The sequence below is a fragment of the Nicotiana tomentosiformis genome, chromosome 7, assembly GCF_000390325.3.
Source record: "Nicotiana tomentosiformis chromosome 7, ASM39032v3, whole genome shotgun sequence".
NCBI classification, from domain to species: Eukaryota; Viridiplantae; Streptophyta; class Magnoliopsida; order Solanales; family Solanaceae; genus Nicotiana; species Nicotiana tomentosiformis.
The window spans coordinates 34,552,701-34,566,350 of record NC_090818.1 but is presented as its reverse complement, the minus strand read 5'-3'; the positions used below and the strand labels follow the sequence as shown (position 1 = coordinate 34,566,350).

General features: G+C 37.1%; 1 protein-coding gene across 3 annotated transcripts; it reads left to right on the top strand.

Annotated features, from left to right (window-relative positions):
* Window positions 1–375: 375 nt before the first annotated feature.
* On the top strand, window positions 376–13,072 carry LOC104096641 (uncharacterized). Of its 3 annotated transcripts, none has more exons than XM_009603042.4 (8): window positions 376–556; window positions 1,273–1,522; window positions 3,840–3,963; window positions 7,806–8,152; window positions 8,238–10,008; window positions 10,284–10,537; window positions 12,133–12,216; window positions 12,654–13,072. In XM_009603042.4, exons 1-7 carry the CDS (start codon window positions 468–470, stop codon window positions 12,208–12,210), a joined length of 2,913 nt encoding a protein of 970 aa, XP_009601337.1. In that variant the 5' UTR covers window positions 376–467; the 3' UTR covers window positions 12,211–12,216; window positions 12,654–13,072. The 3 variants fall into 3 exon arrangements, with proteins under 3 accessions (XP_009601337.1, XP_009601339.1, XP_070037539.1); XM_009603044.4 differs by having other exon boundaries at window positions 377–556; window positions 12,114–12,216; XM_070181438.1 differs by lacking the exon at window positions 1,273–1,522 and having other exon boundaries at window positions 402–556; window positions 7,793–8,152.
* The last annotated feature ends 578 nt before the right edge of the window (window positions 13,073–13,650 follow it).

Genomic DNA, 13,650 nt, shown 5'->3' with positions numbered 1-13,650 from the left:
ATCACTGACTAACCGAATCCTATATTAGTTATTCAAAGATTAAACTTTTGTTATGCAGCCAACCAAATGTTGCATGGTTATGTGTTTATTATTTTTTCTTATATGTCCAATCAAATACTAAATTAGTTATGCAAGAATTATTTATTTTAATCACATGTATTATTTTAAGCGAGATTTTATATTGAAATTTTATTTTCTAATCATATGAACAAAACGACCCTTAGCAAGTTTTGTTGACTCAGTTGTTAGTGCAAGGTGTAAGCCTGTAAGGCAATTCCACTTGGCCGGAGGCTCACGCTAAGGCACAATAGACCCCATCACACACAGCACAACTCCATCCAACGAAACATAAATGTGACTGCATCCTCGAAAGTCGAAACTGAAATACAGAAATTAGTCCCAGTAAAACGAGCTTCAACAGAGTTTCCCAAACACACGCACTCTCACACAGTAAAAGGTGAAAAATTATGAAGGAAGAAGCCATAAGCTCTTCCCATGATCCTCAATTGCCCCCCAAAGCTTCTTCTCCTCACCCTATCCATACACCTGCTGCTAGGTATATATTCACATCTCCCCAAAACCCTAGCTTTTACAATTTCCCCAATTTTTACTTGCGTTTGTGCTTTATTGAGCTTCTTATTTACTTTAGTACTTAGTTTTTCGATTTAATTCGTTTCTAGGGTTCAAAATTTGAACAATGCTGTATGAAATTGTAATTCGTCTTGTTATTTATGAGAACAAAGAGCTTACATTTGTCAATTCATTTTTTCTATTACATTAAGGTTTTTACTTTTTCGGTTTGTTGTTATTGTAATGGGTTATTTATTTATGTCTACATGCCACTGAGAAGAAAGTAATTTTAGAAGTGTGTGAAGTCGATACACGTAGAAAGTTTTAAATAAGAGCTTTGCTTGTCTATCTGTTGTATTTACTATTTACCATTACTGGCATTTGGGTTGTTGGCCTTTCTTTGTTTTGCTAGCATAACGGTGAATTCTACAGTTTAGAGTAGTGTAATATTTGTTTGTCTTAATCTGATTTCCATGTGATTAAACGGGGCTACATAGAGTGGGTTTCATTTGTTCACTCCCAATTAGTTTGGGATTGAGGAGCATCAATCAGATTTCTGCATGAGAAGTGTAGATTTAGAAGGCCTTTGTCACAAAAAAAAAGTGTAGACCCAGAAGTTACTGGTCAAAGTTAATCATTGTCCTCCAACATTTTCAATCTGTTAGGTCTGAAGTGAATTAATAGCTTAATTTTTCGATGCAGTTCTGTAGGAGCATCATCTCCTGCTGTTCCAGCAAATGCTGGGGGCACGGATTGGTTCGCACACCCGCAGGGTTCAAAAGCAGCTGCACTTTCCCGTATTGGTTCACAGCCCATGTGGACTTCAATGAGCACTAGTGCTGGTGGTTCTGCTCTGGGATCATCACAACCTTCATGTAGACCATGGGAAAGGGGTGATCTATTGAGGCGGCTGTCCACATTCCGACCCACAAACTGGTTTGGGAAGCCTAAGGTCTGACTGAAAGGTTCCTTTTGTATCATCTCTTAAGACACTTGCATGATCCTGTCAACCAGGGGCGGACCTAGCGTATTACTGATGGTTCAATTGAACCCATAACTTTTGACACAGAGTAAAAATTTACATGTAGAAATTTATTAAACTTGCAAAAATAGTAGATATGAACCCATAACTTTACAAATATAATGGGTTTAATACTAAAAACTTTAAAAGCTGAATCCATAGGATTTAAATCCTTGATCCGCCTCTGCTGTCAACCCTGTTTTTCCTATTGAAAAAACCCCAAACCCAAATTTCCTGGATGTACCCATTTCCTGGCTTGTTTTGCCTTTATTGTTTGTTGTCATTGTTACCTAGCCTTGAACCCTTGACCTAGTAGGTAGGAGAGAAGTCCCCAACCACTATGAACAAGGATGGCTGGTTTGTTTTGCTTTTATTGTTATTGAGAGCTTGTTGCAGAAATTGCATCACATGGATAAGAGACACATTTTATGTTAGTTTGTTCCAGGATTAGGATGTGAAAATCCTTGCACACTAGTTAGTTTGGGCCTTCGGGGTAGGGGAGAGTAGATTTTTGACTATTATATTTTACTGTGAATTCTGGAGGCAGTTAATTTCATCAAGCATAAAGAAGAGCTGATAATATCATTCGCTCTGCATTAAAAAGGTGAAACATTCAATTGGTTCTGGAAAAATTCTTTTACACTTCAAACCATTAGCATGTCTTTGATGTGATTGTAGGTGTCCCCCGGAAAGAGAAGCTTATGCTTACCGCCGATGCCAAGCCTGTAAATAATAAATTGTCGGGCCTGTTTAAAAGTTTAAATGTTTTTTTTTCCACTCTAGGAAATGATGGATAAAGGTGTTACTCATAGGATCAAAACCAGAACAGAGACAGACTTGAGTTGGAGTCTTTGGAAAGTTGATAAGTCCATAAAAAAGATCTGGCTTATGATCCCTGCAGTTATTTTTTGGCGTCTATGGAGTGAGAAACAAAAAATGTTTGATGGCATCTCAACTCCATAACTCACTTAAAGCCAAATGTTTAACCAATCTTTTGACAAAGTTGTCCCCAGTACTACTGAACACTTTTTGGAGTTTGTTACCGCTCTTGTCCTAGATTGAGACATTGTATAGGGGCTGGCAACCCACTTTTGTTGCTTTTCTATTTCTGCTTCCTGTAGGTAATTTCTTGTAATCTTGCATTTTTTTTGTGATGCCTTTTCTTTTGATGCAACAAATTACTTCATAAAAAAGAAAGAAAGAAAGACCGTCAATGTTATATGGTAGTGGATGTTAGGTTGCTAAAGTCCAACATATCCACAAGATGAATGTTGCGGAGATACAGATCCTAAGATGGATGCTCGGTCATACAAGATTAGATAAGTTTAGAAATGACCGCATTAGCCATAAGGTGCAAGTAGTGCACATTGAGGAAGAACTTAGAGTAGGTCGCTTGAGATGGTTTGATACTGCATCGACCTATAGATGCACCGGTTTGTAGGTGAAACTATGGTGAGGGAAGGTGTTAAAAGGGTACGGGACAAACTTAAAATCACATGGAAGGAAATTGTTTTGAAAGACCTATAAATTCTTGGAACTAATACTTACTAATTATTGGATACAATGTAAGAAAAAGATCTATATAGGTGATACCTACTAATTGAGATTATGTTTTAGACTTGTTACAGAACTTCTAATATTATTATTATTATTATTATTATTATTATTATTATTACCACTACTACTACTTTCGTCCCAGTTTATGTGCCACTTTTTCTTTTTCAATTAGTCCAAAAAGAATGTTATCTTTTCTTATTTAGAAATAATTTATCTTTAGAATTCCTACTTTACCCTTAATGAATTGATTTACAGCCACACACATATCTATGGTTTGTTTTAGACCACACATTTCAAAAGTTTTTCTTTCTTAAACTTCATACTGAGTCAAACACCGGAATGGAAGGAGTATTATTTATATATTTACTTAACTTATTTTTCACTTTCACTTTAATTTTATTTTGATATGACGATGATATGAGTTGAGCTTAAAAGAGTGAAGTGAGGATTTATACAGCCAACCTCAACTTCTTTGGGATTGAGGCATAGTAGTTCTTTTCTTCCACTCTTGAATGTGGTGTGTCCTACAACTGCCTTTTCCCTTGTGCTTTATCGGTTGAACATGACAATGACATGCAATATTGCTTCTCCCTTTGGTATTTCAGTTTATTTTTTTCCTTTCTTATCGATTCATAAATTTTCCATCATGTTCATACTTTGCACAACTCTTCTAATGCAATTGTTGATGCAGGCTTCAAGTTCACTGACATGTGCTAGAAGAGGCTGGGTGAATGTGGATGCTGATACAATTGAGTGCGAAGCTTGTGGTGCTAATCTGAGATTTGTTTCTTCTGCAACCTGGACCCCTGATGAAGGTGAATTATTGTTCATTGTATATGAGGCTTTATTGGTAGGTGTTTTAATTAAATTTTGCTTCAAAAAGATGCTTCCCAAAATGATTAAATTGCTGATGTGTATATTATGCTAAATTATTTTAACGAGTATGACCAATGCAACAAGAATTTGAAATAATGATATACTCTCTCCATTCCAATTTTTGTGGCTTAATTTGACTCGACACCGAGTTTAAGAAAGAAAGACTTTTGAAACATGTGGTCTTGAATTTGCCATGACATTTCTGTGGCTATAAAAGCATGGCATTAAGGGCAAAAGGAAAAATTTAACGTCAAATTGTTGCCAAATATAGAAAGGTTCATTTTTTTTTGGAACAGACTAACAAGGAAATAATGCCACATGCCATATAAAATGGGAGTACTATTTAGGAGGGTTACTACAATTTGAAGTTGTTTAGCTTATTCTCATTAGGTAGTCAACTAGACCACAAGGATCTTAAAAATTTACATTCTAGTTGAGAAGATGGTGTAGTTAGAGAGCAAGAAATCTTGAAAAAAGAATGTGATAAATCTTGACTATTATCCTCTAAATGTGCCAATGAGATATGATGTTTGCGCGTCTTCTCTTCAATTTTTTCCTATTTCAGCATATATACGTGTGTTTGTGTTTGATGGATGGAGAGAGAAAGAGAATTGAATAAAGAAAATGTCGTAAATGCTTGCAACACATTTTTCTCCTCTCTCTCTCTCTCTCTCTTCACCACCTATATCTCTCTCTCTCTTTCTAAGTACTCTTAAATTTTGTTTGTCTTTGTTTTTACTCCCCATAATCTTTCTAGCTTTCCAATTAAAGAAGCGGTGTTTCAATAGCGTGTCTTTGCCATATTAACTCGCTTCGTCCTTACTTTGATGTGCATTTAGTCCAACTGTAGAAGAAGTTATTTCCTTAAGGAGTCGTTTGGTTCGCTTTTTTCCTTTCCTTAAGGATTGAGTCTCTTTTGTTGAGAACCATATTTTGGTGTAGGTTCTCTTTTTTTGGGTGCGGGGTTTCTCCCAATTGTTAATAAAATCATTTACCCTATAAAAAAAGGGTCGTTTTCGCATATTAGATATGCCGAACCTATAATGGAGGGATTGTTTTTACAGTAATTAATAAGTGTAAATTTCACAAATGGTCATATAACTATGACTTTTTTCTATCTAGGTCATACAACTATGTTTTCTAACACAAAAATCACAAGACTTTCATTCTTCATCCAAAAAAACCACAAGACTCACCTATTCACACAAAAGTCACATTTGCCGGAAAGTCAACTTTCCGATGCAATATTTTCTTTACTCCATAATTTATTTTTTATTTTCAATCTAACAAAAATATTGACCAATTAAAGAGGACTGACCCCACCCAACTCGACGCAAAACCTATATACATATATTGAAATATACTAAGGAAACATTGACGAGGATGTTACACATTGTATTGGAGCGGGGTGGATGAAATGGAGGCGCATCTGGTGCTTTGTGTGATAAGAATGTGCCGCCGCGATAGTTAGACCGACTATTTTGTATGGTGCTGAGTGTTGGCCAGTCAAGAAATCCCATGTCAGAAGATGAGAGTAGCAGAAATGAGGATGTTGAGATGGATGTGTGGGCATACAAGGAAAGATAAGATTAGGAATGAAGTTATTAGGGACAAGGTGGGAGTGGCCCCCATGTGAAAGACAAATTGCGGGAATCGAGGTTGAGATGGTTCGGGCACGTGATAGGAGAGACATCGATGCCCCGGTTAGGAGGTGTGAGAGGTTGACCATGGCGGGTCTGAGGAAGGGTAGAGGTAAACCAAAGAAGGTTGATCATTTGTGAAATTAATAGTGAAGGGATTGTGGAGAGGTGATGGATAATGAAGAGATTGTTATACATAAATTACTTACACTAAAAGGGATTTTTTGTCTTTAAAATAGTTTGATCACTGCAGTGCTAATATTCGTGCTCTTATTCCATTATATCCTGCATAAAATAATACATAAATATGTTGCTGGTGGGAAGTAGCAGGTTCCCGTGGAATTAGTCGAGGTGCGCCCAAGCTAGCCCCGACACCACGGTTATTAGAAAAAATACATAATTTTTCGCATAACTTAATGCGGGTATTAGTTAATACCGCCAATCAAACACCGCATTAATTGCGGCGATATTCTTAATGCAACCAACCAAACACTGTAATATCTTATGTAGAGATTATTATTACTATACCATCAATCAATCCACCCCCGAGTTAATCTTAAGTTGAAAGATCCTGCTTCAGTTGCATGGAACCCCAAGGATCTTTTTATCTTTTCTAGAGTTATTCATGGTGCTACCCAGGTAAAAAGAAGTGCTTCGAATCATTGCTATTTGACACCGACCCTTTTTTATTTTATTTTTTATAAGGGCACCGACCTTTTTTAAAAAAGTCGAGTTATTTCGAATTGTTTGTTGACACAGGCAGACGTCTAAAATTATTTCAATATTGAACCGTGGACATATAAGAGTTTCAAATCGAACCGGGGCTCGAACGCGCAGCTTTTTGCCTTGGCATGGTGTGCTTTGACCAATTGAACTACAATCCGAGGAAAATAAGCGATCTAGCAGAACATTTGATTATTATTTTTTTATCTCCGGGTCGGGTATTTATGAAGAACAAAGGGAGTTATATCCTCTCAAGGGCAGATTAGCGAACTCTCTTGTGTAAATATCTGGTAGACTTTCTGTTTTGTTTGGTTGGATATATGTTGCAATTCTGATTTTTGGCGATAATATTCTTTTCTTTCATACTGGTTATGATAGATTCAAACAGTTCTTTCATAGGAAGGAAGTATTACTGAAGTTTTTCCAAGAAGGAAAGACTTCAGTTGGAAGAACTCCCAGGGGGATCATGAAACATGAATGAGCAAGATAATAGCGTACTTTGCTTCCAGCAGTAACTAGGATTTTAGTGCAAGAGTGACATTCATCACAAGGGCAATACTTGGTTCGAAAACTAAATACATTTTGTAGACCCTGCCCATTTCTCTTTGAGTTTACTTTTTAAATTAATCGGAATTTAAATAATGCACGTTTGTAAAAGTTAAAAAATAATTTTTATTACATGCGTGCTTCGAATATCCTTCAGTAATATCATACTTTCCCTGCATGCTTCTCTTGAGTTTACTGTTTAATTAAAGGGAATATAATGCAAGTTTGTAAGTTTGTATTGTATTTTAGGAAGCTACATGGCTCAACTGTGCCACAATACTGCATGGACAATTGCCGATTACACCCTTGTTTAGTATTTGATTTTTTGGTTTCGTCCAGCCTCTATCCACTTTTTTATGTGAAAAAAATTCAGTTTTTTCATACTCTTCTTTCCTTTTCCCGTGTTATCTGTTCAGCTCTCCGTAATTGCTGTTAATGTGGGATAAAGTTGCCTTACCTTAAGTTCCAGTTTGCTGCTTCTGTTCATGTATTGCTTCCTTTGCAAGGAAGTGGATCCAGTGGATATGCTTTTCTGCTAACCCCAACCCCAAGTATGTATACACAGATGCAGCTGGTAGTGGCTTTTGTTGTTGTTGAAATTCATGCAGACCACTTTTCTATGCCTATATGCTGGAAGAGGAACCATTCAAAGTAACCATACCTTTCTCGGCTTTTTTGCTAAGATCAACCGTCTTGGAAAAGAAGAAGCTGGTTATGCATGATGCTTGTTTTCATTTATCATTATAATACTTCCTTTTAACATGTTTGGTTTCTATGAAAAGCTGCCTTCTGTATTAATCAGTGGGTGTACTGAAATTGTTGCTTCCCACATACTGAGGAATGTTTTCTCATCTGTTAGTTATTTTTGATAGCTGATATTGCGGGGGAGGAATTTGCGAAGAAACTTGACGAAGGGCATAAGGCCACTTGTCCTTGGAGAGGAAACACCTGTGCAGAAAGCTTGGTCCAGTTCCCTCCTACACCACCATCAGCCTTAATTGGTGGTTACAAGGATCGATGTGATGGATTACTTCAATTTCCTTCACTCCCCATTGTGGCTGCATCTGCAATTGAGCACATTAGGATCTCTCGAAGTTCAGAAATTGATCGTCTTCTAGCTCAGTCGCAGGCTTTCGGTGGCATGGAACCCATCTTTAGGTCAGAGATTATGTCAGGAACTGAAACTAACATAGAAGATGTCTTCCTTGTCTATTCTCATGTAAGAGTCTCATTTCTTTTAATTGCTACATATTATCACTCTACTATCGAGTACTCAATAAATTAGAAAATTCTTTGCATTTTAGGCCCATAAGTTGATAAGCCTGTGTGGATGGGAGCCAAGATGGCTTCCAAATATTCAAGACTGTGAAGAACATTCTGCTCAATCAGCTAGGAGTGGGTACTCCATTGGTCCCACAAAATATCACACTTCTTTGCAAGATTTTGGCCATGGTGAAAATGTATTACCTGCTTCAAAGAAAAAAAATTCTAGTAAGAACAAAGCTGTGGGTACCAGGTCTACTAAAGGTGAATCTCGGTCACCTTTGTTGGATTGTAGCTTGTGTGGAGCCACTGTGAGAATCTGGGATTTCCTTACTGTTGTCCGTCCTGCTTGCTTTGCTCCAAATACCAATGATATCCCTGAGACAAGCAAGAAGATGGCATTGACACGTGGAGTAAGTGCTGCTAGTGGAATCAGTGGATGGGTTGCTGCTGATGGCATGGGAAAGGAGCAGACAGAGGACCTTGATGAAGCTGCAACAACTGAAGAGGGAAGGTCTTTGTCAAATATAGGAGTAGATCTGAATCTCACAATGGCTGGTGGATTATCCTCTTCACAGTTGAACATGGATATGAGGCCGGAACAATTCCAAGATGTCCATAAACGAAGACATCCAATTATTGGTCAACCTTCGAGCAGTGAGGTTGGTGGTCATGCAGCTTCATATGAATCGCGAGGCCCTAGTTCTCGCAAACGAAACTTGGAGGAAGGTGGAAGCACAGTTGATAGGCCACAATTGCCAGTACAGCCGGCCGATAGTGTTGAAGGCACTGTAATAGACCGTGATGGAGATGAAGTAAATGATGGTAGTCAGTACTCAGCTGGCCCATCAAAGCGTGCATGCCAGTCTGATGCCTTTGGGCCCCAGCTTACCTCATATGGCAAGGATTCATCAGGTGCTGGTCCTAGCCTCTCGCTTGGTTTTGAGATTGGCAGAGATGCTTCCAGAGATGATACCTTTGGACGAGGGCAGGAACAGCTAACTGGTATGCCATCTACTCGAGACTCGACACATGTTTCATCTGTTATTGCAATGGACACTGTTCACAGTGCAGATGATGATTCAATGGAAAGTGTTGAGAATCTCCCAGGAGACTTTGATGATGTTAATTTCCCTTCAACATCTATGTTAAGAAGTGCAGATCCAGTGGAAACTTCAGAATTGAACTACAGTAATCAAGCGCAACAGAGTACTTGTCCAGCTGTGGTCAGAAGTGCTGGTGAAATGGGTGTTAGTAGCACAAATGATGAAGAAGTAGTGAATGCAGATACTGCCACTGGCAATGTGAGGGATGGCCCTAGCGTCGGGATCAGTGGAGGAAGTATTGGAATGGGTGCTAGTCATGAAGCTGAAATCCATGGGACAGATGCTTCTGTGCACAGAGCAGATAGTGTCGCTGGTGATGTAGAAGCAGTTGCTGAAATTACGGAAAATCAGGGGCAAACAGGTGAATTTGCTCCAGACCCCGGACTAATGGGTGACTATGTTCCTGAAGAAGTGGACCGAGTTGATCCTAACGGTGATAGTCAAGATCTGACATCTCGTTCTGTGGGAAGGGCTGATAGTGGCTCAAAAATTGTTGGCTCAGCCAAAGCAGAATCCATTGAAAGTGGTGAAAGGACTCGTCACATGCAGCCTACACTTCCGAATAGTCCACACCCTTCTCTTTCTTGTAATGCTGTTGTATATTCTGCATATGAAGCATCCAAGGATGAAGTAACCCAAAATAATGCACCAGCTACTGATGATTGTGGATTCTTCGAGTCAGGCTATATGCTTGCGAACGGGACAGGTAGCTTTTCTACTTGAGTTTCAGGATATTAATGTCTACTTTACTTTTAAAAGAACTGTTAATCCTCAGCACATCTTGGCTGTAACTTTACATTGGTTTAGGCACTGTTTTGGGTACTTTCTTGATGTTCCACAATTGACGTTGACTTCACCTTTTTCCATTTTAAAAATCTTTTCTTTTATTGTTTTAATTATGTTTTTCTTCTTTCAGGTTTTGCTGATTTGGTTTTTCATATTTTACCTTTCTGAAATGATGAAAATGAAAATGTTATGCAGGGCCTCCTATTGGAGAAAGCAACTATGACGAAGCTGTTGAATTTGATCCAATTAAACATCATAATTTTTTCTGTCCTTGGGTAAATGGAAATGTTGCTGCTGCTGGCTGCAGTAGTGGCAGTTCCTCTTCCAATGCTGGCGCTATTGCTCTCTGTGGTTGGCAGCTGACGTTAGATGCTTTGGATTCTTTCCAGTCACTCGGACATGTTCCAGTCCAAACTGTTGAATCTGAATCAGCTGCATCTCTGTATAAGGTAATTGATTTTGCACATGATATTCTCAGCAGGACTTCTTTCTAGGCTTTGTGAAGGGGAGAAATTTTTGTTCGTCATTTCTAACATGATGTGAGTTATAATTTTGGTATTGTAAATTTGCTCGATATCTTTGGCACATGATATATGAACTTGATTAACAGATGAAAAGAAGGCAATAGCATGGGTGCAGTATCATGTGATGTTCCTTGAAACTCCCACTGCCAAGTGATTGCTTTAATAAATAATAAGTTTTTGTGCATCGTACTCACAAGATTCAAATCTCCTTTTCTTTGAATCTGTATGTAGAATAAAATCTCTTGTATGTTTCTCCGAGATGAATGTTTTTTTGATAAATATTCCCTGAGAGGAATGTGGAGAAAATATCTTCACGTGGTCCTCTCAGACCATGGCATTTGTTGTTGTTGGATTTTGCATTTGTTACTGCTGATATTTGATTTACCAGAATAATAAGTGGTTTAGTCTAAGGAGGAGTCTTTGTTTAAATTTAAATTTAGTAAGATAAGTTAGTTGAGATAGTTTAGGTTTTTGAATTTGAATATTTATTCTCCTGATTTTCGGCAGATTCTGTTTTTAAATTGGCTATTTAAAGCCTTGTTATGCTTAATAAAATTATTGAGAGACATTTTCAATCAATATTTTTAATATTTTTGCTGCCCCATCTTTTAAAAAACCAACAGTGGTATCAGAGCTTCATTGGTCTTACGGGATCTGTGAGTTTTTTCAAAGAACTATTTTCTTATCATTTTTAACCAATATCAATTTTTAAACCCATTTTCAAATATGGCAAGCAACAGTCTCTATTTGAATGCCCCACAAACTTTCACTGGTGAAAACTATCGGATTTGTTCAGTGAAAATAAAATCATATCTTAAAACCTATTATTATTGAATGTTGTAATGGAAGAACAATCCTTACGAGTAATCCCTGAAAATCCTATCATTGTCCAGAATCAAATACTTTCAAAAGAGATTTCAGATAAGACAAGGTTACTAAGGGTGTTTTTTATGCGCAAAACTAAAAAGAAAAAAAGAAAGAAAGAACTAGTCATATTGCAGATGGATGCAAGTTCAAAAACACTTGAAAGAATGCACAAGCACAATTGCCAAAGCAGAAATTGAGGAGGATCAACCTATTGCAGCAACAAAAGCAAGGAGTGTTGGATTTTGCATTTGTTACTGCTGATATTTGATTTACCAGAATAATAAGTAGTTTAGTCGAAGGAGGAGTCTTTGTTTAAATTTAAATTTAATAGGATAAGCTAGTTGAGATAGTTTAGGTTTTTGAATTTGAATATTTATTCTCCTGATTTTCTGCAGATTTTGTTTTTAAATTGGCTATTTAAAGCCTTGTTATGCTTAATAAAATTATTGAGAGACATTTTCAATCAATATTTTTAATATTTTTGCTGCCCCATCTTTTAAAAAACCATCAGTTGTCTGTTTGAAGAAACACCCCTTTCAAATTTCTAGCTTCTGGAGTTCTTTTCCTTTTGGCCGATTCTTTTTGGATCAATTCTTGATTTCTGAGGCCAAGTATCTGATACAAATTTTTGCAGGATGATCATCGTGCAACAGGTAGGAAACTCTTGGCACACCACTCTTTTAGCAAACGTCATGGGCAAAACTGAAGGTGCATCTAGGCCCAAGACATAAAATCTGGTACATTATGTTGCTTGCATTCTTCTTTATAGCATATTGACGATCCCTTTACTGTTTTACCACAATTTGGTGGATTTAGCTTACTAAAACTAATTGCTCCAGCAACAGCTCCTGTTTAATGGGTTGAAGTTGTAAGATGCAGCTATAATTGAGTTCAAACTGGTAACCTGTTTATATATTTTAACATGGAACCTGCCTCTCTTAGCGTATATAATCATAGTTCATTGGTCAACAAACAAAGTTTTCCTTAATGAGAAAACCAATTGATTTAGTATATCTGAGTCGAGACTATCTATTTTTTGTTGTTGCTAGAGCAACTTGTGAGGTGATTTTATGAGTTGGCACATTAACTGTATAGCAACTAGATAGTGCTTTGAAAGGCTGTTGCATCGTGTTACTTGTACCATTTTTGACTATTTTATCCTTCTTTTGATCAGGGCCTGTTCCAGAAATGTTGAATTATGCCAATGGTCGGCTTTGAATATCTGGTCAATATCAAAACTATCTGGAAGAGAACGTTTTTTTTATGGTGGCTGATTGTCTCACTGAAGTTGCAGTTCTGTTAGCTGTTATATATGTGGAGTTGTGAAGGATTTTCTGGCTATATTATGGATTTTCATGGATTTCCTTTCTCATTGCTTTTCTTAGTTTGAACACCTCTAATAATTCCTTGAAGGAAGGTTGAGTTATCATTATTGTAGCTCATCAGTTGAAAAAAAGAATTGGTCTTTTTCTTTTCAATGATTAAGTAGGATTGGCTTTTGAGACATCCTGAAATTTGAGACATTAAGGTTGGACAGTTATTCTGTAAACTTATAAATGCCTCAAGCCCTATTTATATAAAGCATTTGGCCAACTTTTAGTCTCACTTGATATTGTGCTAAACTTATCCTCGGTGCCATTCTGATGTTTGTTTTGTTTCTTTAGGATGCAGTTGCCTAGCATACTTTGTCTTGATTGTTAGGATTTTCACAAGTATTTCTTGATTGATTTTAATTCTTTGCATTAAAAGATCAGTTTTCTGGTGATTGATTTCTTTCTGTCTCCATTTTTAAGCTAATAATTAAGAAAGATCTTTGCCCTCTTCTTTTCCTGCCTCAGTCTTTATGTGTTTGTGCCAAGGTTTTCTAGAAGGAAACTAGCAAACCTTCATTGTGAAGTTGCTTTGAGGTAAAATATAATTTGGTGGTCAATTTGTTGTTTCGTTGTAATTGTTTAAATTTCGAATTTTGTTGTTGTTGTTGTTGTTTCTCTGTAATTGTTTAAATATCGACGAAAATTTGTTGTTTCTCTGTAGTAGTTTAAACTTCGACGAAAATTAGAACACTTTTGTTATTTGCTACAGCCAAAATATACTTTTGTTATTTGCTATAGCCAAAATTCTTTCTTCCCCCCAATTACCTTAAGTGAGCTTGTTTACTTTAATTAACCTTT

Coding starts and splice junctions, on each gene's coding strand:
- LOC104096641 (XM_009603042.4), top strand. CDS start 468: ATGAAGGAAGAAGCCATAAGCTCTTCCCATGATCCTCAATTGCCCCCC. Junction 3,964..7,805: donor AACCTGGACCCCTGATGAAG/GTGAATTATTGT, acceptor TATTTTTGATAG/CTGATATTGCGGGGGAGGAA. Junction 10,009..10,283: donor TATGCTTGCGAACGGGACAG/GTAGCTTTTCTA, acceptor AATGTTATGCAG/GGCCTCCTATTGGAGAAAGC.